The sequence below is a fragment of the Tupaia chinensis genome, unplaced genomic scaffold (genome assembly GCF_000334495.1).
Source record: "Tupaia chinensis unplaced genomic scaffold, TupChi_1.0 Scaffold144394_1, whole genome shotgun sequence".
NCBI classification, from domain to species: domain Eukaryota; kingdom Metazoa; phylum Chordata; class Mammalia; order Scandentia; family Tupaiidae; genus Tupaia; species Tupaia belangeri.
This window is the reverse complement of record NW_006204254.1, coordinates 77,243-98,816: the sequence shown is the minus strand read 5'-3', so window position 1 is coordinate 98,816 and position 21,574 is coordinate 77,243. Positions and strand designations below refer to the sequence as shown.

The following is a 21,574-nucleotide window of genomic DNA, read 5'->3' as shown; positions in this document are numbered from 1 at the left end:
GGGGGCTGAATCTTCGGGGACCCCTTCTCCCTCGTAGTTCCTGGCCCAGGGATCGAAAGATGGGAGTGTGGTGTAGTAGGACTGAGGGCGTTCCTATGTATTAATCAGATAACAGAAATTTACAAAAGAAAGAATAGGAGAAGGAGAGAGAAAAAGAAATGAAAAAAAAAAGTTTACCTTGCTGAAAGAGGGGTGTCTGGCTTGGGGATCCCAAGGCTGAAGCTACAGGGGGCAGTCCTCCCTCAAAGTTCCTGGCCCAGGTGTCGAAAGATGGGAGTGTGATGTAATAGGACTGAGGGCCTTCCAATGTATGAATTAGAAGAGAGAAATTTACAAATGAAAGAAGAAGGGAAGGAGAGAGAAAAGGAAAGGAAAGGAAAAAGTGTATGAGGCTGAAAGAGGGATGTCTGGCTTGTGGGTCCCGGGGATGAAGTTATGTGTAGCAGGCCTCCCTCAAAGTTCCTGGACCAGTGGTCGAAAGATGGGAGTGTGGTGTAGTAGGACTGAAGGCATTCCAGGCTGAAAGAGAGGTGTCTGGATTGGGGGTCCCAGAGCTGAAGCTACGAGGGGCAGTCCTTCCTAGAAGTTCCTGGCCCTGAAGTCGAAAGATGGAAGTGTGGTGTAGTAGGACTGAGGTCGTTCCTATGTATCAATCAGAAGAGAGAAATTTACAAATGAAAGAAGCGGGGAATGAGTGAGAAAAAGAAAGGAAAAAATAAAAAGTGTACCTGACTGAAAAAGGGGTGTCTGGCTTAGGGGTTCCAGGCTGAAGCTATGGGGGCAGTCCTCCCTCAAAGTTCCTGGCCCAGGGGTCGAAAGATGGGAGTGTGGAGTAGTAGGACTGAGGGAGTTCCAATGTATTAATCAAAAGAGAGGAATTTAAAAAAAAAAGAAGAGGGGAAGGAGAGAGAAAACGAAAGGAAAATAAAAAGTATACCTGGCTGAAAGAGGGGTGTCTGGAATGGGGGTCCCAAGGCTGAAGAACGGGGGGCAGTCCTCCCTTGAAGTTCCTGGCCAAGGGGTCGAAAGTTGGGAGTGTGATGTAGTAGGATTGAGGGCGTTCCAATGTATTAATCAGAAGAGAGAAATTTACAAATGAAAGAAGAGGGGAAGGAGAGAGAAAAAGAAAGGGGGAAAAAAAGTGTACCTGGCTGAAAGACGGATGTCTGGCTTGGGGGTCCCGGGCCTCAAGCTATAGGGTGCGGTCCTCCGTCGAAGTTCCTGGCACAAGGGTCGAAAGATGGGAGTGTGTTGTAGTAGGACTGAGGGTGTTCCTATGTATTAATCAGAAGAGAAAAATTTACAGATGAAAGAAGAGGGGAAGGAGAGAAAAAAAGAAAGGAAATGAAAAGTGTATATGGCTGAAAGTGGGGTATCTGTCTTGGCGGTGCCAAAGCCGAAGCTACGTGAGGCAGTCCTCCTTTGAAGTTCCTGGCCCGGGGTCGAAAGATGGGAGTGTGATGTAATAGGACGAGGGCATTCCGATGTATTAATCAGAAGAGAGAACTTTACAAATAAAAGAAGAGGGGAAGGAGAGAGAAAAAAAGCAAAAAAAAAAGTGTACCTGGCTGAAAGAGGGGTGTCTGGCTAGGGGCTCCCCAGGCTGAAGCTACGGGGGGCAGTCCTCCCTTGAAGTTCTAGACCCAGGGGTCGAAAAATGGGAGTGCAGTGTAGTAGGACTGAGGGCGTTCCTATGTATTAATCAGAAGAGAGAAATTTACAAATGAAAGAAGAGGGGAAAGAGAGAGAAAAATAAAGAAAAAAAAAGTGTACCTGGCTGAACAAGGAGTGTCTGGCTTCGGAGTCCCGGGGCTGAAGCAATGGGTAGCAGGCCTCCCTTGAACTTCCTGGCGCAGTGGTCGAAAGATGGGAGTGTGGTGTAGTAGGACAGAGGGTGTACCAATGTATTAATCAGAAGGGAGAAATTTACAAATAAAAGAAGTGGGGAAGGAGAGAGAAAAATAAAGGAAAAAAAAATTTACCTGGCTGAAAGAGGGGTGTCTGGCTTGTGGTTTCCGGGGCTGAATTTATGGGGGGCAGTCCTCCCTCAAAGTTCCTGGCCCAGGGGTCGAAAGGTGGGAGAGTAGTGTAGTAGGACTGAGTGCATTCCAGGCTGAAAGAGAGGTGTCTGGCTTGGGGGTCCCATTTGCTGATGCTATGAGGGGCATTCCTTCCTCGAAATTCTTGGCCTTGAAGTCAAAAGATGGGAGTGTGGTGCAGTAGAACTGAGGGCGTTCCTAAGTATTAATCAGAAGAGAGAAATTTACAAATGAAAGAAGAGGGGAAGGAGAGAGTAAAAGAAAGGAAAAAAAAGTGTACTGGGCTGAAAGAGGGGTGTCTGATTTGGGGGTCCCAGGACTGAAACTACAGGAGGAAGTTGTCCCTCCAAGTTCCTGGCCCAGGTGTCTAAAGATGTGAGTGTGGAGTAGTAGGACTGAGGGAGTTCCAATGCATTAATCAGAAGAGAGAAATTTACAAATGAAAGAAGAGGGGAAGGAGAGAGAAAAAGAAGAAAAAAAAAGTGTACCTGTCTGAAAGAGGGGTGTCTGGCTTGGGGGTTCCGAGTCTGAAGCTACGAGGGGCAGTCCTCACTCAAAGTTCCTGGCCCAGGTGTGGAAAGAAAGGAGTGTGGTGTAGTAGGACTGAGGGCATTCCTATGTATTAATCACAAGAGAGAAATTTACAAATGATAGAAGAGGGGAAGGAGAGAGAAAAAGTAAGGGAAAAAAAGTGAATCTGCCTGAAAGAGGGGTGTCTTGCCTGGAGGTCTGGGTGCTGAAACTACAGGGGGAAGTCTTCCCTCAAAGTTCCTGGCCTAGGGGACCTAAGATGGAAGTGTGGTGTAGTAGGAATGAGGGCTTTCCTCTGTATTAATATGAAGAGAGAAATTTACAAATGGGAGAAGAGGGGAAGTAGAGAGAAAAAGAAAGGAAAAAAAGGGTACCTGGCTGAAAGAGGGTTGTCTGCCCTGGGGGTCTCAGGTCTTAAGCTACAGGTGGCAATCCTCACTCAAAGTTCCTGGTCTTGTAGTCGAAAGATGGGAGTGTGGTATAGTAGGACTGAGGGAATTCCTATGTATTAATCATAAGAGTGAAATTCACAAATGAAAGAAGAGGGGAAGGAGAGAGAAAAAGAAAGGAAAAAAAGTGTACCTGGCTGAAAGAGGGGTGTTGGGCTTGGGGGTCCCGGGTCTGAAGCTATGGGGGGCAGTCCTCCCTTGAAGTTCCTGGCCCAGGGGTCAAAAGTTGGTAGTGAGTTGTAGGAGGACTGAGGGAGTTCCTATGTATTAATCAGAAGAGAGAAATATACAAATGAAAGAAGAGGGTAAGGATAGAGAAAAAGAAAGAAAAAAAAAGTGTACCTGGCTGAATGAGGGGTGTCTGGCTTGGGGACCAGGGGCTGAATCTTCGGGGGGCTATTCTTCCTCGAAGTTCCTGGCCCAGGGGTCGAAAGATGGGAGTGTGGTGTAGTAGGACTGAGGGCGTTCCTATGTATTAATCAGATAACAGAAATTTACAAAAGAAAGAAGAGGGGAAGGAGAGAGAAAAAAAGGAAAAAAAATGTTTATCTGGCTGAAAGAGGGGTGTCTGTCTTGGGGATCCCAAGGCTGAAGCTACAGGGGGGCAGTCCTCCCTCAAAGTTCCTGGCCCAGGTGTTGAAAGATGGGAGTGTGGTGTAATAGGACTGAAGTTGTTCCGATGTATGAATCAGAAAAGAGAAATTTACAAATGAAAGAAGAAGGGAAGGAGAGAGAAAAGGAAAGGAAAGAAACAACTGTACCTGGCTGAAAGAGGGGTGTCTGGCTTGGGGGTCCCGGGGCTGAAGCTAGGAGAGGTAGTCCTCCCTTGTAATTCCTGGCCGAGGTGTCCACAGATGGGAATGTGGTGTAGTAGGACTGAGGGTGTTCCGATGTATTAATCAAAAGAGAGAAATTTACAAATGAAAGAAGAGGGGAACAAGAGAGAAAAAGAAAGGGGAAAAAAAAGTGTACCTGGCTGAAAGAGGGGTGTCTGGCTTTGGGTTCCTGGGGCTGAAGCTACGGGAGTCAACCTCCTTCGAATTTCCTGACCCAGGGGTCAAAAGATGGGAGTGTGGTGTAGTAGGACTGAGGGCATTCGTATGTATTTCGGAAGAGAGAAATTTACAAATGAAAGAAGAGGGGAAGGAGAGAGAAAAAGAAAGGAAAGAAAAAAGTGTACCTGGCTTAAAGAGGTGTGTCTGGCTTGGGGGTCCCAGGGCTGATGCTGGGGGGGGGCAGTCCTTCCTCGAAGTACCTGGGCCAGGGGTCAAAAGATGGGAGTGTGGTGTAGGAGGACTGAGGGTGTTCCGATGTAATAATCAGAAGAGAGAAATTTACAAATGAAAGAAGAAGGGGTGGAGAGAGAAAAAACAAAAGGAAAAAATAAAAGTGTATACTTGCCTGAAAGAGGGATGTCTGGCTTGTGGGCCTCGGGGATGAAGCTACGTGTAGCAGGCCTCCCTTGAAGTTCCTGGACCAGTGGTCGAAAGATGGGAGTGTGGTGTAGTAAGACTGAAGGCGTTCTAGGCTGAAAGAGAGGTGTCTGGCTTGGGGGTCCTGGGGCTGAAGCTACGAGGGGCAGTCCTTCCTCAAAGTTCCTGGCCCTGAAGTCGAAAGATGGGAGTGTGGTTTAGTAGGACTGAGGGTGTTCCTATGTATTAATCAGAGGAGAGAAATTTACAAATGAAAGAAGCGGGGAATGAGCGAGAAAAAGAAAGAAAAAAAAAGTGTACCTGGCTGAAAGAGGGGTGTCTGGCTTTGGGTTCCTGGGGCTGAAGCTACGGGAGTCAACCTCCTTCGAATCGGAAGAGAGAAATTTACAAATGAAAGAAGAAGGGAAGGAGAGAGATAAAGAAAGGAAAGAAAAAAGTGTACCTGGCTGAAAGCGGTGTGTCTGGCTTGGGGGTCCCAGGGCTGATGCTATGGGGGGAAGTCCTTCCTTGAAGTTTCTGGCCCAGGGGTCAACAGATGGGAGTGTGGTGTAGTAGTACTGAGGGCATTCCAGCCTGAAAGAGAGGTGTCTGGCTTGGGGGTCCCGGGGCTGAAGCTACGGATAGCAGGCCTCCCTCAAAGTTCCTGGCCCAGTGTTCGAAATATGGGAGTGTGGTGTAGTAGGACTTAGTGCGTTCCTATGTATTAATCAGAAGAGGGAAATTTGCAAATGAAAGAAGAGGGGAAGGAGAGCGAAAAAGAAAGAGGAAAAAAAAAGTGTACCTGGCTGAAAGAGGGGTGTCTGGCTTGGGAGTCCCGGGTCTGAAGCTATGGGGGGCAGTCATCCTGGCCCCAGCATTGAAAGATGGGGGTGTGGTTAAGTAGGACTGAGGGTGTTCCTATGTATTAATCAGAAGAGAGAAATTTACCAATGAAAGAAGAGGGGAAGGAGAGAGAAAATGTAAGGAAAATAAAAGTGTACCTGACTGAAAGAGGGGTGTCTGTCTTGGGGGTTCTGTGTCTGAAGCTACGGGGTACAGTCCTCCCTCTAAGTTCCTGGCCCAGGGATCGCAAGATGAGAGTGTGGTGTAGTAGGACTGAGGACGTTCCTATGTATTAATAAGAAGAGAGAAATTTACAAATGAAAGAAGAAGGGAAGGAGAGAGAAAAAGAAAGGAAAATAGAAGTGTACCTGACTGAAAGAGGGGTGTCTGGCTTGGGGGTCCTGGGTCTGAAGCTAAGGGGGGGGCAGTTCTCTCTCAAAATTCCTTACCTAGGGGTAGAAAGATGGGAGTGTGGTGAAGTAGGACTGAGGGCGTTCCTATGTATTAATCAGAAGAGAGAAATTTACAAATGTAAGAAGAGGGGGTGGAGAGAGAAAAAACAAAAGGAAAAAAATAAAAGTGTATACCTGCCTGAAAGAGGGATGTCTGGCTTGGGTGTCCCGGGGCTGGAGCTACGGGGGAGCAGTCCTCCCTAGAACTTCCTGGCCCAGGGGTGGAAAGATGAGAGTGTGGTGAAGTAGGACTGAGGGTGTTCCTATGTATTAATCAGAAGAGCGGAAGAGAGAAATTTACAAATGAAAGAAGAAGGGAAGGAGAGAGATAAAGAAAGGAAAGAAAAAAGTGTACCTGGCTGAAAGCGGTGTGTCTGGCTTGGGGGTCCCAGGGCTGATGCTATGGGGGGAAGTCCTTCCTTGAAGTTTCTGGCCCAGGGGTCAACAGATGGGAGTGTGGTGTAGTAGTACTGAGGGCATTCCAGCCTGAAAGAGAGGTGTCTGGCTTGGGGGTCCCGGGGCTGAAGCTACGGATAGCAGGCCTCCCTCAAAGTTCCTGGCCCAGTGTTCGAAATATGGGAGTGTGGTGTAGTAGGACTTAGTGCGTTCCTATGTATTAATCAGAAGAGGGAAATTTGCAAATGAAAGAAGAGGGGAAGGAGAGCGAAAAAGAAAGAGGAAAAAAAAAGTGTACCTGGCTGAAAGAGTGGTGTCTGGCTTGGTGGTCCCGGGGCTGAAGCTATGGGGTGCAATCCTGCAGTCCTCCCTAGAAGTTCCTGGCCTAGGGGTCGAAAGATGGGAGTGTGGTGTAGTAGGACAGAGGGCGTTCCTATGTATTAATCAGAAGAGAGAAATTTACAAATGAAAGAAGAGGGGAAGGAGAGAGAAAAAGAAAGAGAAAAAAAGTGTACCTGGCTGAAAGAGGAGTGTCTGACTTGGGGGTTTTTGGGCTTAAGGTATGGTGGGCAGTCCTCTTCTGAAGTTCCGGGCCAAGGGTTCGAAAAGTGGGAGTGTGGTGTTGTAGGACTGTGGGCATTCTTGGCTGAAAGAGGGGTGTCTTGCTTGGGGGTCCCGATGCTGAAGCTACGGAGGGCAGTCCTCCCTCGAAGTTCCTGGCTCAGGGTCAAAAGATGAGAGTGTTGTGTTGTATGACTGAGGGCGTTCTTGTTTGAAAGAGGGGTGTCTGGCTTGGGGGTCCCAGGGCTGGAGCTACGGGGGGGGGGTAGTCCTCCCTTGAAGTTCCTGGCCCACGGGTAGAAAGATGGGAGTGTAGTGTAGTAGGACTGAGGGTGTTCCTGTCTGAAAGAGGCCTGTCTGGTTGGGGGTCCCTGGGCTGAAGCTACAGGGGCAGTCCTCCCTCGAAGTTCCTGGCCCAGGGGTCGAAAAGCCAAGGAGTTGTAATTACAGCCAGCATTGAATCATTCAAGTATACACAGGAAGATATTTAATGAAACATCAAAAAAATACACTAGTCAATCCTTCACTCCAACAAATAAAGACCCTTCTGCATGGACACCAATTTTCCATACTTCAACAAGTAGGTGAATGGCATGAACAAGAAACATGGTACATAGTTAATACAATGTATGATCAAAATGTTCACTTTAGCATGTTTAAGATTATCTCTGACTCTAAGGCCATATTTGTTCAACTATTTGTTTAGATTTACCTTTCCATATACAAAACATTTTGACTCAGGTAACTGATTTTTTTAAATTATTTATGATGAAAATGTGTTGGTGCACATGAGGTGAGACAGAAAGAGAGACCAAGAAGGAGACAGACATACAGAGAGAAAAGCACACTCACAGGACATTGGCATGTAGAGACTCTTTTCTTCCCATCCTACAGCACTCCAGTCCTGACCACACACCCATCCATTGAGATTTCAGGCTGATTGAACTCAGGACTTGAACCAGAGTCCTCATGTGGCTTCCAGCTCCATGCTCTGGTATGCTATGGTTTCACCACAGAGTTCAGGCCTGATCGTCAAGTTCTGACCATGATTACAGTAGGCATGTGGACTCTGAGCTGAATAACAGAACAGGATTCTAATGAGAGAATTACAGGTAATCAAACACACTAGTATGTTAAAGTCTACATTTCCGATGGAGATACTGGAAGCAAGGACAAACACACACATGAAAATTTACCATTTCAGAATTGCCTGGACTCTAAATTACATTAATGGCATTAGTTGCCAAATGTAATGTGTTTTTAGAGAAGAGTATGGAGAAGGATAGTAAAAAAACAAATAGGCATGACGTTAGTGGGATTAGGATATGATTTATTACCTGTTGACAATGACATATATAGAATTCTCAACTGGACAGGTCTTAGAAGTATTTCATGTAGGGTAAAGTCTTTTCACAAGCAAAATGTTAGTGACTTAATGTTTAAAAAATTGGAATGATAATAATAATCTGGGAAAAAAAGTGAAAAGCTACTGGACGATGATGATTGGGATTTTAATGTCTTTGTATTGACTGATATGAATGGTATCTTTTTGGAAAAAGAAATGTAATACACTATAAAGTTATATGTGATCCAATGTAATATAAACAATATTATGATAATAAAAAATTAAAAATAAATGTAATGTACTCATTTGGTTTTCTAGTTGTTTTTTTCTTGTCGCTCTCTTTTTGCATAGGCAGAATACAACATGAAAAGTTATTTTAGTAACCTTATACAAAAATTACTCAGAATTTTATACATTGTTTGAGAATACATTAATTTAAGAGTTGTATATAGGGGGACAGCAAGTGGCATGGTGGTTCAGAAACTGAACTCCCACATGCCCAATTATGGTTCAAGACCCAGAACTGGTAGCATGATTTCTTACATTCTTACTCTCTCTCTCTCTCTTTCTCTGGTCAAATAAAATAATAATAATCCAAAAATTAAATAAAAATAATTCACTAATAAATAGAATAGTTTTTCAAAAAAGTTACATATTGTTATATGATCCAATGATATTTATGAAGCATTTCTGATACAAGGATAGGAATAATTGGGAAAGCAGAAAGATATTAAAGAAAAAATTGGCTGAAAATTAGTATAGAAAGCTAAATGCAGTATTACTTAATATGTATACACATGTATTTTCACAATATGTTCAGAGAATCACAACTGTTGGCTCCAAGGCTTTAAACCCCACAATTATTGGCATTGTTTCACCTCCAGGCCATTAATTTTTTATCACAATTTCTATAGAAAGACCATTTTCAGAGTCCTCTTTATGTCTTTATTCCTCAGACTGTAGATGAAGGGGTTCAGCATGGGGGTGACCACAGTGTACATCACTGAGGCTGCTGCACTTGAGTGTGAGCTGTTGGTAGCAGCAGAACTAAGGTACACACCCATGCTTGTACAATAAAATAAAGAGACAACTGAGAGGTGAGAAGCACAGGTGGAAAATGCTTTGTACTTCCCCTGAGCTGAAGAGATTGCACTAATTGAGGAAACTATCTTAGTGTAAGAATAAATAATCCCGGTGAGGGGATCACCAGCCAGCAGCACAGCTGCAAAATAGATCACCATGTCATTAAGAAAGGTGTCAGAGCAGGCAAGGTGGACCACCTGATTAAGTTCACAGAAAAAGTGGGGGATTTCCACTCGTGTACAGAAGGACAACTTCAATGCCAACAAGCTATGTAGTGAGGAATACAAGACACACAGGATCCAGGATGCCAGAACCAGCTTTCCACAGAGCCAGGGGGTCATGATGACCGTGTAGTGCAGGGGGTGACAGATAGCCACGTATCGGTCATAGGCCATCACAGTCAGAAGGAAGTCATCTAATGCGCCAAAAACTAGGAAAAAGAACATCTGGGTGATGCAGCTTGCATAGGTGATGACCTTGCTCTGTGTCTGGATGTTCACCAGCATCTTTGGTATGATGGTGGAGGTGAGACAGATGTCTACGAAGGAAAGGTTGGAGAGAAAGAAGTACATGGGAGTGTGCAGGTGGGAGTCTGAGATGGTGGCCAGGATGATGAGCAGGTTCCCACACAAAGTGATTAGGTACATGGAGAGGAAAAGCCCAAATATGAGGAGCATCAATTCTGGTTCTTCTGAAAATCCCAGAAGAAGGAATTCTGAAATTTGTGTATCATTTACTAGTTCCATGGTGACTACCTGAAAAGAGGAAAATAAGATGACTAATTTCACAAGAACAAGTATTACTCACAAAATTGAAATCCCATAGCTAATACTTTTTAGTCCCAAAGTTAATTTCTATATTTTTGTATTGACCTAAACCATTTTAGGCTTTCATAGTGCCCTCTTGCCTTAGGACTTTCTATCTCACTTCTTTATTCACGTAGATCAAGTATTCCACAGAATTAGCTTACTTGTTTATTCACAAAAGATTTTTGTACACATTTATAGAATGTAACGTGATTTTTCAATTAGATTTTGTTTTTATTTTTGTCACAGTAAATGTGCACTCACTACATAAGCAGAGAAAGAGAGAGAGAGATTGCTTGCCAAACAGAATGACTATGCCACAATATCCTCTTCTTTCATGATACGGGCATGCACGTACACATGCCTGGCATCTTTTCCAAGCCAACAGGCCTTGGACTTGGCCTGTGCAGTCTGCCATGTTGGATTCAGTAGCCTCAACCACCATGCCACCAGCTTTCCCAATAACTGTAAATTTATATACATTGAAAAGCAACTCTCTTTTTCCCTTTCACCAATCCCCTGGCAACCAACATTCTGCTATCTGCTCCTATGATTTTGACTACTTCAGATATCTTAGTTAACTGGAATCACACAGTATTTTATTTCAAAGGTCTTCCATGGATCACAATAGATCTTTCCAAATTTTTATCTGTTGGTAAGTGCTAAAACATCTGTATTATAAGAGCACAATTTGTGGGACCAGCAGGTGTCACAGTGGCAGAGTCACAATTTAAAATTTAAGAGATCAGGTAAGCATGTTCTGAGTTCTGCTCAAGTTCTACAAGACACACACACATACATACACAAACACACACACATATTAATGCACACACCAAACGATGACCTGCTGGTGTCCTCAGCCATGTTGATTAGGAAGAGATGCATATGAGACCATTCTGCAAGATCAAATAATCTTTTCCCTAAAAAAATGTAGAAATGGTGCCTAAATTCCTGTTGCTAAGTTTTCCATAGACAAGTAAACATGAACTTTTATTTTAACATGATTGTTTCATAATTTTTAAATTTCATTTTATTATATTTTTATCATTCTTATAACTTTTTTTAAAACATTCAATCACTATACATCATTTGACTTAGAGTTCATAATTTTTTAAAAGACACAAAAATATCTATTCAATAAAATAAAGGGGACATTAATGTATTATTTTTTAAAAATATATAAAAAATAAAGAACACTCCGATACTAGAACAGAAAAACTTAATAATTTGCAAAGACATAAAAAGAAAATAGATCCACAAACATATTCAGCCTCACCAGCAAGAAAATTGTAAGTAAAAACTCTTTAATAATCCCATTTTGACCTCTGAATAATTTTTTTGTGTGAATTCCTGATGTACAAGAAGAAATTGTGAAATGGAAGTCTCATGAAATACTGTTGTAGGTATGAATTGCAAGCAATGCATTAATCTGATCCTTCAAAAAATACAGAAATATGCACAAATACATTCATTTCAAAAATTTAAGAGACCCGAAGTCATTGCATATCTCATCACGACTCTGATTCTATTTTCCCTACTTCTTGAACTGCAAATTTCTTAGACATTTTCTAATTTGACCAAAATCATTTATTTCTCCCATTCCATCTTCTCCTTCATCCAATTGAATGTCTATTCCCATCACTAAGTTGACCACAAAAATGTCTGCATTGCTAAGTCTGACAGACACATGGCTTCTTAACATAGTAAATAAATTACTGAGAAATAACTTGGTCTGAAAATAACCAAATGCATCAATCTCCCAGCTCTTGCTAGGCTGGTTTGGCTCTCAGTGGATCTCAGGTAGATGTCCTTGGCATCCTTTCTCTGTGAACCATTCCTGCAGTACCTACCAGGTTCTCAGACTCATCTGTGTGGAATTTAGAATAGGACAGTCTTCTTGTGGAAGGATGAATTTATCCCTGGATAGTTGATGATGGAGACTGAAGCACTGTCCCCAGACAACACACAATGAGAGAATTAAGCATGATCCCCTAGTCAGACTGGAGATTCCAAAAACTTTGAACTATGTCTTGTCCCACCTAAGGCTGTACTCCTTGAAGGACAATGATAGATGAAATATTTACAGCTCCTTATATCTGCTTATTAGGACCATTTCCTCCTTATAACCGCAACCTCTAAGTCCTTGATTTCCCTTGTGGATAATGGTCTGGAATAAAAATTTTCATGCTGATTTGCTGTTCTCAAGAGACCAAGTTGAAAATGTGATCAATCCAGTCTTTATTCCATGTTCTTTGTGAACTCTCTTGTCTCCAAAGGTCATTAACATCTTTCACCAATGTGAGGTAAAATTTATTTGTCATGTGTCAACAGGAAGTATGGAAGTTATGGTGCTGGATTAGACATAGCTGACTGCAGTTTGAGTCCTAGACTTAGTATGTTGAAAATCATGCTGGGCATATCTGCTTATTTGTCCAAAATCCTAAAGATTGTAGTGTGTAGTGTGGTCATGTCTCTAGGAAGTGATTTCTCAATTTCCCTTCCTCTTTTTCTCTGGGAAGTGCATTCAACCTATAGCAAAAGTTAGAAAAGAAAGAAGAAAGAAAGAAAGAAAGAAAGAAAGAAAGAAAGAAAGAAAGAAAGAAAGAAAGAGAGAAAGAAAGAAGAAAATGAAAAAAGTGACTGTCTTAATGTTATATTAGAGGTAACTTGGAGAAACTGAAAGGATATAAATGTTTTTACAGGAAATGTGTGACCCCGAAATATCAAATGACTGGGACAGAAAATCTATCTCTTTTGAGTCATCCTTTGATGAAAAATTTCAAAGAGAATCTTCAGTACAAATGAAACATATTGGATGATATAGCTATTTCTTCATTCACTCTCCCTTCAGCGGTTACAGCAAAATTTAAGAGGGGGGCATAAATCATTTTAAGCACTTCAAAGAGTTGTAATTACAGCCAATACTGAAGTATTCAAAGGGAAACAGGAAGATATTTAATGAAACAGCATAAAACACACCAGTCAATCCTTCACCCTAATGAATAAACACCCTTCCACATGGATACCAATTTTTTAATCCTTCAACAAGTAGATGAACAGGGTGAACAAGAAACAAGGTGCATGGTTAAAACAATATGCGATCAAAATGTTCACTTCATAGTATTTAAGGCTATCTCTGACTCTAAGGCCATATTTGTTCAACTATTTCTTTAGATTTGACTTTCCATGTACAAATCATGTCGCCTCAGGTAACTGATAAATTTTTTTTATTCAAAACAGAATGTGCTGGTGCACATGAGGAGAGAGAGAACAAGAGGGAAACAGACAGAAGCAGACATAAAGAGAAAGAAGCACCCTCTGCAGGACATGGGCAAGCTGACTCCCTTACTCCAGTCCTCCAGTCCTGTGGATTCTGGCCACACACCCATCCAGTAAAATTTCAGGCTGACTAGACTTGGGACTTGAACCAGAGTCCACTCTTGGCTTCTAGCTCTGTACTCTGGTATGCTACTTCTGCACCACAGAGTCTGGGCCTGATCATCAACTTTTTAAAAATTAATTAATTAATTATTTTTTTAATATACATTAAATCACACTTTTGACAGTCATTACAGTAGGCAATGTGAACTCTGAGCTGAGTAACAGAATAGGGTCTTAATGAGCAAATGACAGATAATCAAACACACCAATATATTAAAATCTACATTTCAGACAGAAATACTAGAAGCAAGAACATACACACACATGAAAATCTGAAGTTTCAGATTTTTATATACTCCATATTAACAGCATTAATTTCCAAATGAAATGTGTTTTTCTTTTTGTTTTCTATTTTTTTTCTTGCTGTTCTCTTTTATTCTTTTTTTGTTGTTTGAGAGTTTTTTGCTATAGGGCACGTGCGCTCGCCAGCCAGACAGAGAGAGACAGAGAGACAGAAAGCAAGAAATCACCCCCCTGGAGGATGGCCATGCCGCAATCCCTTCTCCATTCTCCTCTCAGGATCTTGGGCATTCATGCACACGCACCTGGCGAGTTTTAAGCCACCGGGTCCATGATGTGAACTGCAGTCGACTACATGGGAGTCCAGTGACATAGCCATTATGCTAACTGCTGGTCCCCTCTTGTTGCTCTCTTTTCCATAGGCAGAATAAAACCCCAGGAAGTTATTTTAGTAGCATACAAAAATTGCTCAGAATTATGTACATCATATGAGAGTAAATTATTTTTAAGAGTTGCATATAGAGAGACAAAAGATAGCATGACGGTTAAGAAACTGGCCTCCATGGAATATTATTCAGCCATAAAAGCCAACAAAACCCTGGCTTTTGACAGAAAGTGGAAGAATATGGAAGATTTACTGCTGAGTGAAGCAAGCCAGGATATGAATGAGAGACATTGTATGTCCCCACTTAATATATACCAAGTGTATATCAAAATATCTTCAACTGATAACACCACACCTCCCATCCCGTCAATGCTCTGCCTCCATATCCCTCCTCCAAATATGCTTTTTTAAGCCCCACTACTCCACACACATCTCATCTGGCATTCACCCCCATCTCTTGTGTTTGTACAACCTTAGGTCAATCAGTTTAAGTCATCGAGTCCAGGACTCGAACCACAGTCGACTACATGGGAGTCCAGCGACATAGTCATTATACCAACTGCTGGTCCCACGAGAGTTGCTTATCATTCTATGAGATAATGATTCTTTCAAAGGCTAAGAATCATGATACTGATACACCTCTAGAAATAACAACACTGAGAAAGTATAAAGATATTAAAGAAAAATTAGCTGGATATGAGAGAGTGTAGAAAGTTAAATACAGAATTATTTCAATTGTATAGACATGTAGTTTCACAATCTGATCAGAGAATCACAACGGTTTGCTTTAAGGCTTTAAACTTTGCAATTATGGGCATTTTTTCAGCTGCAGGACCATAATTTTTTCACAATTTCCCACCAAAGACTATTTTGAGTGCTCTCTTTATGTCTTCATTTCTCAGACTGTAGATGAAGGGGTTCAGCATGGGGGTGACCACAGTGTACATCATCAAGGCTGCTGCACTTGGGTGTGAGCTGTGGGCAGCACCAGCACTAAGGTACACACCTAGGATTGTACAATAAAATAAGGAGACAACAGAGAGGTGAGAGGCACAGGTGGAAAATGCTTTATACTTCCCCTGAGTTGATGAAATTGCATGAATGGAGGAAACTATCTTACAGTAAGAGTAAAGGATCCCAGTGAAGGGACCACTGCCCAGCAGCACAGTTGCAAAGTAGGTCAACATGTCATTAAGAAAGGTGTCAGAGCAGGCCAGGTGGACCACCTGATTAAGTTCACAGAAAAAGTGGGGAATTTCCACATGTGTACAGAAGGACAGCCACAATGCCATTAAGTTTTGTAACAAGGAGTGCAGGACACTTATGATCCAGGATGCCAGAACCAGCATTCTACGCAGCCAGGGATTCATGATGACCATGTGGTGCAGGGGGTGACAGATGGCCACATACCAGTCATAGGCCATCACTGTCAGGAGGAAGTCATCCAATGTAACAAAGACTAAGAAAAAGAACACTGGGGGATGCAGCTTGCATAGGTAATGACCTTGCTCTGTGTCGGGATGTTCTCCAGCATCTTTGGGAGAGGAAGAAGTACATGGGGGTGTGCAGGTGGGACTTTGAGGTGGTGGCCAGGATGATGAGCAGGTTTACACACACAGTGATCAGGTACATGGAGAGGAAAAGTTCACATAGGAGGGGCTGCAATTCTGGTTCCTCTGAAAGTCCCAGAAGGAGGAATTCTGAAATTTGTGCATCATTTCCTGGTTCCATAGTGACTCCCTGAAAAGAGGAAAATACGATCATGAATTTTGCATGAACAGGTATTACTCTCATAGTTGAAATGCTGTAGTTAGTATTTTACAGTCACAAAGTTACTTTTTATTTTTTTGTATGGATCTAATCTGCTTAAGGCTTTCTTAGTGCCATCTCTGCTTAAGTCTTATCTCACTTCTTTTTTCCCATAGATCATATATTCTACAGGATTTTTGACTGATTTATTTATTAACAAAAAATAATAGTACATATTTATTGAGTAACTTGTGGTGTTACAATAGGATTTTATTTCTCTTTTGTTTTATTTTCCTATTGGGTACTCACTGGACAGAGAGACAGAGAGAGAGAGGGAAAGTAAGAATTCACCCCAAATGGGAAATGGCCATTCCACAATACTCTCTTCTCTTAGGATGTTGGGGGTGTATGTACACATGTCAGACATTTTCTTCAAGCTGCCTTGTCTGAGACTTTAACTGAAAGTTGAATGTGAGCAATCCAGCCATTTTTTAAAAAATTATTATACATTCATTCACTAGACATTATGTCAGCATACAAAATGCAATTTCTCATCCAGAATACATTGTATAGTGGCTTAGTCATACATGTTATCTTCATCATTTTTCATTTCCTGTATTTTCCTCCTATTTCTCTCCTTCTGCCATTTACCACCCTCCTCTCGCACTGTCTCTGGTATCTGCAGTTGCTTTCCATTCCTTCCCCCCCCCACCCACATTTTATTGATTCACAAAATATCTTAATTAATTTAACTACTTTTTTTTTTGGAGAGATTTTCACTGTAGGGTGCGTGCGCTCGCCAGAGAGACAGAGAGAGACATAGAGACAGAAAGCGAAAAATCACCCCCCAGGGGGGATGGTCACGCCACAATCCCTTCTCCTCCATTCTCCTCTTGGGATCTTGGGCACATACGCACACGCGCCCGGCGTGAGTTTTTTAAGCCACCGGGTCCGGGACACGAACCGCGGTCGACTACGTGGGAGTCCAGCGACATAGCCATTACGCTAACTGCTGGTTCCCATTAATTTAACTACTTTTAATAGCAAGTTCAGCTGATATATACATATCTGCAAACACATGCCTAACTTTAGGCATAAACTTCAGTTAGTAGAATGAATATACTATAAAGTACTTAGCTGAGGCTAGATAGCTTACTGAAGTCATTAAATAGGTATTTTTAAATTTTTTTAATTTTAAGAAAGGCAGATTTAGCCTTAATAAAGCAAAATCAAAAAAAAAATGTCAAGAGAACTTTACTTAAGACTTAAAGCCAGGAAACAGGTTAGGATTTTGTTCAAATAGTAGGTACATGGACCTGTCCACAACTCAAGAGAAGAAAAATATCCTTAACTCGGGAAAACAAAGCATAGAACAAGACTGATAATGTTTTAGTCAAAAGTCATAAAATTCTATTTCACCAATTCAGTTTCATGTACTTTATCTTCTGTTGTGGTCTGATCTTTCCATTTAAATCTAGCCACCTTAACCACCACCCCATCACCCCATCAGCTGGCCCAATAACTGTATCTTTATATCCACTGAGAAACAACTCTGGGGCCAGCAGGTTGCATGGTGTTTAAGATGTTAGACACCTGATGTTGTTCCTGAGTTTTGTTGTTATTTTTTTTTTTCTGAAAGAAAAAGACAATCAGTGAGGGGCAGGTAACAAGGATTTTAGGATAGGGTGAAGGTTTATGGCTCTGGCTGTCAGTAGAGAGGAGAACCCTTCTCCAGCAAATGAGATAGTGGCTTTTAGTTTTTGCAAGAAGGTCTTTACTCAAAAGAGGGTATGGACACACCAGAATGACGGAATGAGTGAGTCACAGTATTACTTCCCAAGTCCACTGCCATCTCTGATGTCCAGAGACAGGGAGTTGACCATCTTGTCACTCCTTGGATGGAGGTCTTCTTTTTTGTAAAAGTCCCATGGGTTCCAATAAAATAAACTGCACCAGAAAAAAAAAAAAAAAAAAAACCTAAAAGGTTTTTTCCCCTACTTGCTGATTGACCATCAGCTCTTGGGGGCTCACTGGAAAGAAGCCCTGATCTCATCAGTCCTCCTCTTGGCTAAGGACCTTCCCTTCCTTCCATCTGCTTTCTAGCTATTTCCTTGCCCAGTATTCCTTTCTTCCACATCACTTGCATTAATCCTTTTCTAGTCGGGGTTTGAATCCTCTTCTCTTACCTCTTTGAGTTATCTCTCCCTTGTTGACTTCTTTCATGGTAGTTACTATGACACTGGCAACTTTCTTAGCTTGTCCATCCTCCATGAGGTCCTGCCAATTGGAGCCTTCCAACTGTAGGGGTCACTGGTTGAAAAGGGGATGTACACCAAGAAGGGGTGATCTCTTGGCCCCTCCTCTGTCTGAGGAGCCTTTCTTAAGGGTAAAATTTCCCCTGTTGAGTCTGGGTTGGGGTTTTTCCTTCTTTCATCCCCTGCCTCTAGGTATCTGCTCCAGGTATTTGGCATTGAGATAGTAGAAGAGGAGACAGTCTCTTGTTGACTTCTGTCAGCCTCTTCTGGATGGTGCCTATTGGGACCATAAGGGGAAGGAAGATAAGACTCTTTGGGCCCTGACTTTAAGACAAGAGGGTTTTGTTCTGTTTTCTAAAGGGGCTATAAAGGAGCTATTCTGGCCTCCCATGATTTCTGAAAGTATGCTGCTTGGTATTTTCAAGTGAGACCTCTGCCTCTCGCAGAGAACAGGTGAAAAGCCAGAGGACAGAGATAGCAAAAAAAAAAAAAAAAAACCCTCAAAAGTAGAGACACTGAGGAGGCAGCCAAAATCAGTCCTAGAGAGCACAAGAGAAGATCAGGCTCTCATCCAGATGGAGGTGAACTGGGAGAAGATAGACCAGCGCCCTGGCAAATGCCTCCTGATAGTGTCCTGAGTCTTGAATTAACATAGTAGAAACATCAGGGCGATGGCAGAGGAAGTGGGTTAGTACAGGAGTCTTATAAAGTCCTGTCAGAAATCCAGTGGGCACATCTACCAAATTGCCTGCCGTCCTTAGGCCGTAGTATGTGAAGGCAAAGAATCTACAGAAACTCCTTTCTCTATTACCTTCTAAAGAAACAAAGGACCCAGTTCTCAAGGACAGAAGGACCTGCCCATCATGAAAGAGGAAGAGGCTTTCTCCACCTTTCTACCAAGATGGTGACATTAGACAAACAAGATAGGTACCTTCTCTGAGGAGGTGACAATTCAGGTGTCCACCTGGCTGCATACTTTTTGGAAACTTTTGTGCCTCTTAGCACCAGCTGCTGGGTATAAACTCCCGGCTGGGACTGGGCATGCAGGAAAGGATGGTCTCCCTCAGTGCCCATTGCAGCCCTAATCTGTATGAGATCACCACAGAACTGCAGGTGAGGACCCACTCAGATACCATAGCCAAAACTGTAGAGCCACAAACACAATTACACACTCATTCACCATTCACACAAGAGACTAAAAACATTCCCTCCCACTGAGAAGCATTTCTTAAAATGACAGTAGAGACAGAAAGGACTCACAAAAGGGAATCCTCCTACCAGATCCTGAAATAGGAGAAACATAAAGAGAAGATATTCCTTGATCAGTTCTGAAAACCCATCTTCAGACTTAGCAACAATAACTACAGGACTGGGACCAGCAGTTAGTGTAATGGCTATGTTGCTGGACTCCCATGTAGTCGAACGTAATTCATGTCCCGGACCCGGTGGCTTAAACTCATGCCGGGCATATGTGTGGGTGCCCAAGATCCCAAAAGGAGAATGGAGAAAGGATTGCAGCGTGGCCAACCCCCTGGAGGTGATTTCTCGCTTTCTGTCTCTCTGTCTCTGTCTTTCTGGTGAGCACACGCACCCTATAGCGAAAACCTCTCCAAAAAATAAATAAAAAATAAAATAACTACAGGACCTAATGCCCAATATTCCTTGGTTGGTTCCAGGTAAACCAGTCTGGAGACTGAGTAACAAGAACACCTGAGTGCAATGCCTCAATTGCTAGGCAGCCCATCTAGCAATTGATTCCACCAATGTCTTGGTGGAATCCAAGTAAGGGTTCCTCTAACTGCATCTAGATGGCACTGGAATTCCCATCAGGGAACTCTTCCTATGCCAACCTCATACTCACCATTTGATCAGTCCCAAAGAAGAAACAAAAAGAGACAAGATTACAGGAAGATATCTCTGGAAGTCTTTTCTAATTTCGCTAGGACCCCACAATTTTTGAAGAAGTAGTCGGCACCTCCAGCCTAGCTGTTAATAATCTGAAAATGTGGCTCTGGGCCCCTGGAAAGTCCCAGGTGGTGCCTCCCCTAGAATATCTTCAGGTATTTGGCAGCCGACCTGAGTGAGGCTGCACTCCTTGGATGCCTCACCCAAGTACCGATAGATATTATCTCACTGGAGCCTCCAAACTTTGTAGTCAAATCAGCAAGAAATTAGAAGACATCCAGTCATGGCCAAATTATTGGAGTTTTATTGCTGGCAGCTGTGGAAGGACTCATGTCTCTCAAAGACCCCATAGCCCTGAGTGAAAGGAGAGGGATGTTTATAAAGGCAAAAATCACAATCATTTCTTGGTTGACATGGAGATTACAGTGGAAAATGAGGGGGTTGGTGTAGAGAAAAGAGAATTGGGTTCCTATGCAAAAAGCAGTTACAGAACCTGATCAAGCAGGTTAATAATTTCTTTTGTCTATTTATTTATCCTCATCATAGTCTTGTTTATATTACATTGAATCACTTATAACTTTACAGTATATTACATTTCTTCTTCCAGAAGGAATATCATAATAAGCAGGTTAATAATTTCTAAAGGCACTCTCCAGACCTTTGTTTAATGGTTCCCATGACTCTAGGTGGGGATCTGGTGACTGAAGATCACATTGCTAAGAAACATCTAAATAAAAAGGGTTCAGACTAGTTAACAAAGACAGTAAGACTGTTAACCACTCTGTTTACTCTGAGCAAAAGCAGGAAGCAAGTATTACATGAAGTTCAAAGATGGAGGTGCCTCTTCAGAAGGAGAAAAGAGAAGACATGATTAACAGACGAAAGATTGTAAAGTTCTCTGTTAAAAAAATCTGTAATTATTTATTTTTAAAAACTTTTGACAAGTTATAAAGTGCACTAGATGCCAAAGTCCCTATTATCAATAAGAACAGTTAAAATCCTAATATATGATGGAAAGATGGACCCAAAAGTGAAAAACTGTGCTCTCAAATATTTTTCTACCTCAAAGCATTTAAGTGGTTTTACTTTATGCACAGTTTTTTTTTTGTTTTGTTTTTCCAGAAAGGAGTACAACTCAGTACTCTTGCTTCAGTTAAACAACCTAAATATTATTCACAATGACTTATGCCATTTGAGAAGAAATTATTCCTACAATCCTACACTATCCCATGCAATGAATGAGAATTTTCAAATAATTTTGATGTGAGATTGGAAATGACTTTGGTAAAGTGGGAAAATGACAAAGGGGAAAGCTGTTTAATATGAGAGAGAGCAGAAATCTTAATTTAAAGGCTTACTAAAATTATAGAAAGAGATTGAAATCAAAAGAATGGAAACTGCAGGCACTCATAGGAGGATGAAGTTCTACTAGCTTGTAAGCACTGAGGCCTGCAAACAGACCAGCTTATTCTGTCCCAAAAAAATTGGTTCTTTTATACCCTCCCCCCAAGTAATATTTGCAGGGGCTTCTTTATGTTTTTTTTCCTCAGACTGTAAATGAAAGGGTTCAGCATGGGGGTGACCAAAGTGTATATCACTGAAACTCTTGCACTTGAATGTGAGCTGTGGGTAGCAACAGAATTAAGATAAACACCCAGGCCTGTGCAATAAAATAAGTAGAC

The 21,574-nt window shown here is 42.1% G+C and overlaps 1 protein-coding gene and 1 pseudogene across 1 annotated transcript; both read right to left on the bottom strand.

The window, feature by feature from the left end:
- Positions 1 to 433: 433 nt before the first annotated feature.
- On the bottom strand, positions 434 to 9,857 carry LOC102474527 (olfactory receptor 7A17). The gene is made up of 4 exons (XM_006167002.2): positions 8,949 to 9,857; positions 6,638 to 7,093; positions 5,433 to 5,559; positions 434 to 642 (listed from the first exon to the last, which is right to left on the bottom strand). Exons 1-4 carry the CDS (start codon positions 9,855 to 9,857, stop codon positions 434 to 436), a joined length of 1,701 nt encoding a protein of 566 aa, XP_006167064.2.
- A 5,052-nt stretch (positions 9,858 to 14,909) lies between these two features.
- Positions 14,910 to 18,003, bottom strand: LOC102474098 (olfactory receptor 7A10-like; annotated as a pseudogene).
- Between the last annotated feature and the right edge of the window lie 3,571 nt (positions 18,004 to 21,574).

Excerpts from the sequence above, each read along its gene's own strand:
- LOC102474527 (XM_006167002.2), bottom strand. The coding sequence starts at position 9,857 with ATGGAACTAGTAAATGATACACAAATTTCAGAATTCCTTCTTCTGGGA. Across the intron at positions 5,560-6,637 it reads GACACTCCTCTTTCAGCCAG|GAACGTCCTCAGTCCTACTA; the intron begins GTACACTTTTTT and ends ATTAATACATAG. Across the intron at positions 643-5,432 it reads GACACCCCTCTTTCAGTCAG|GAACGACCTCAGTCCTACTA; the intron begins GTACACTTTTAT and ends ATTGATACATAG.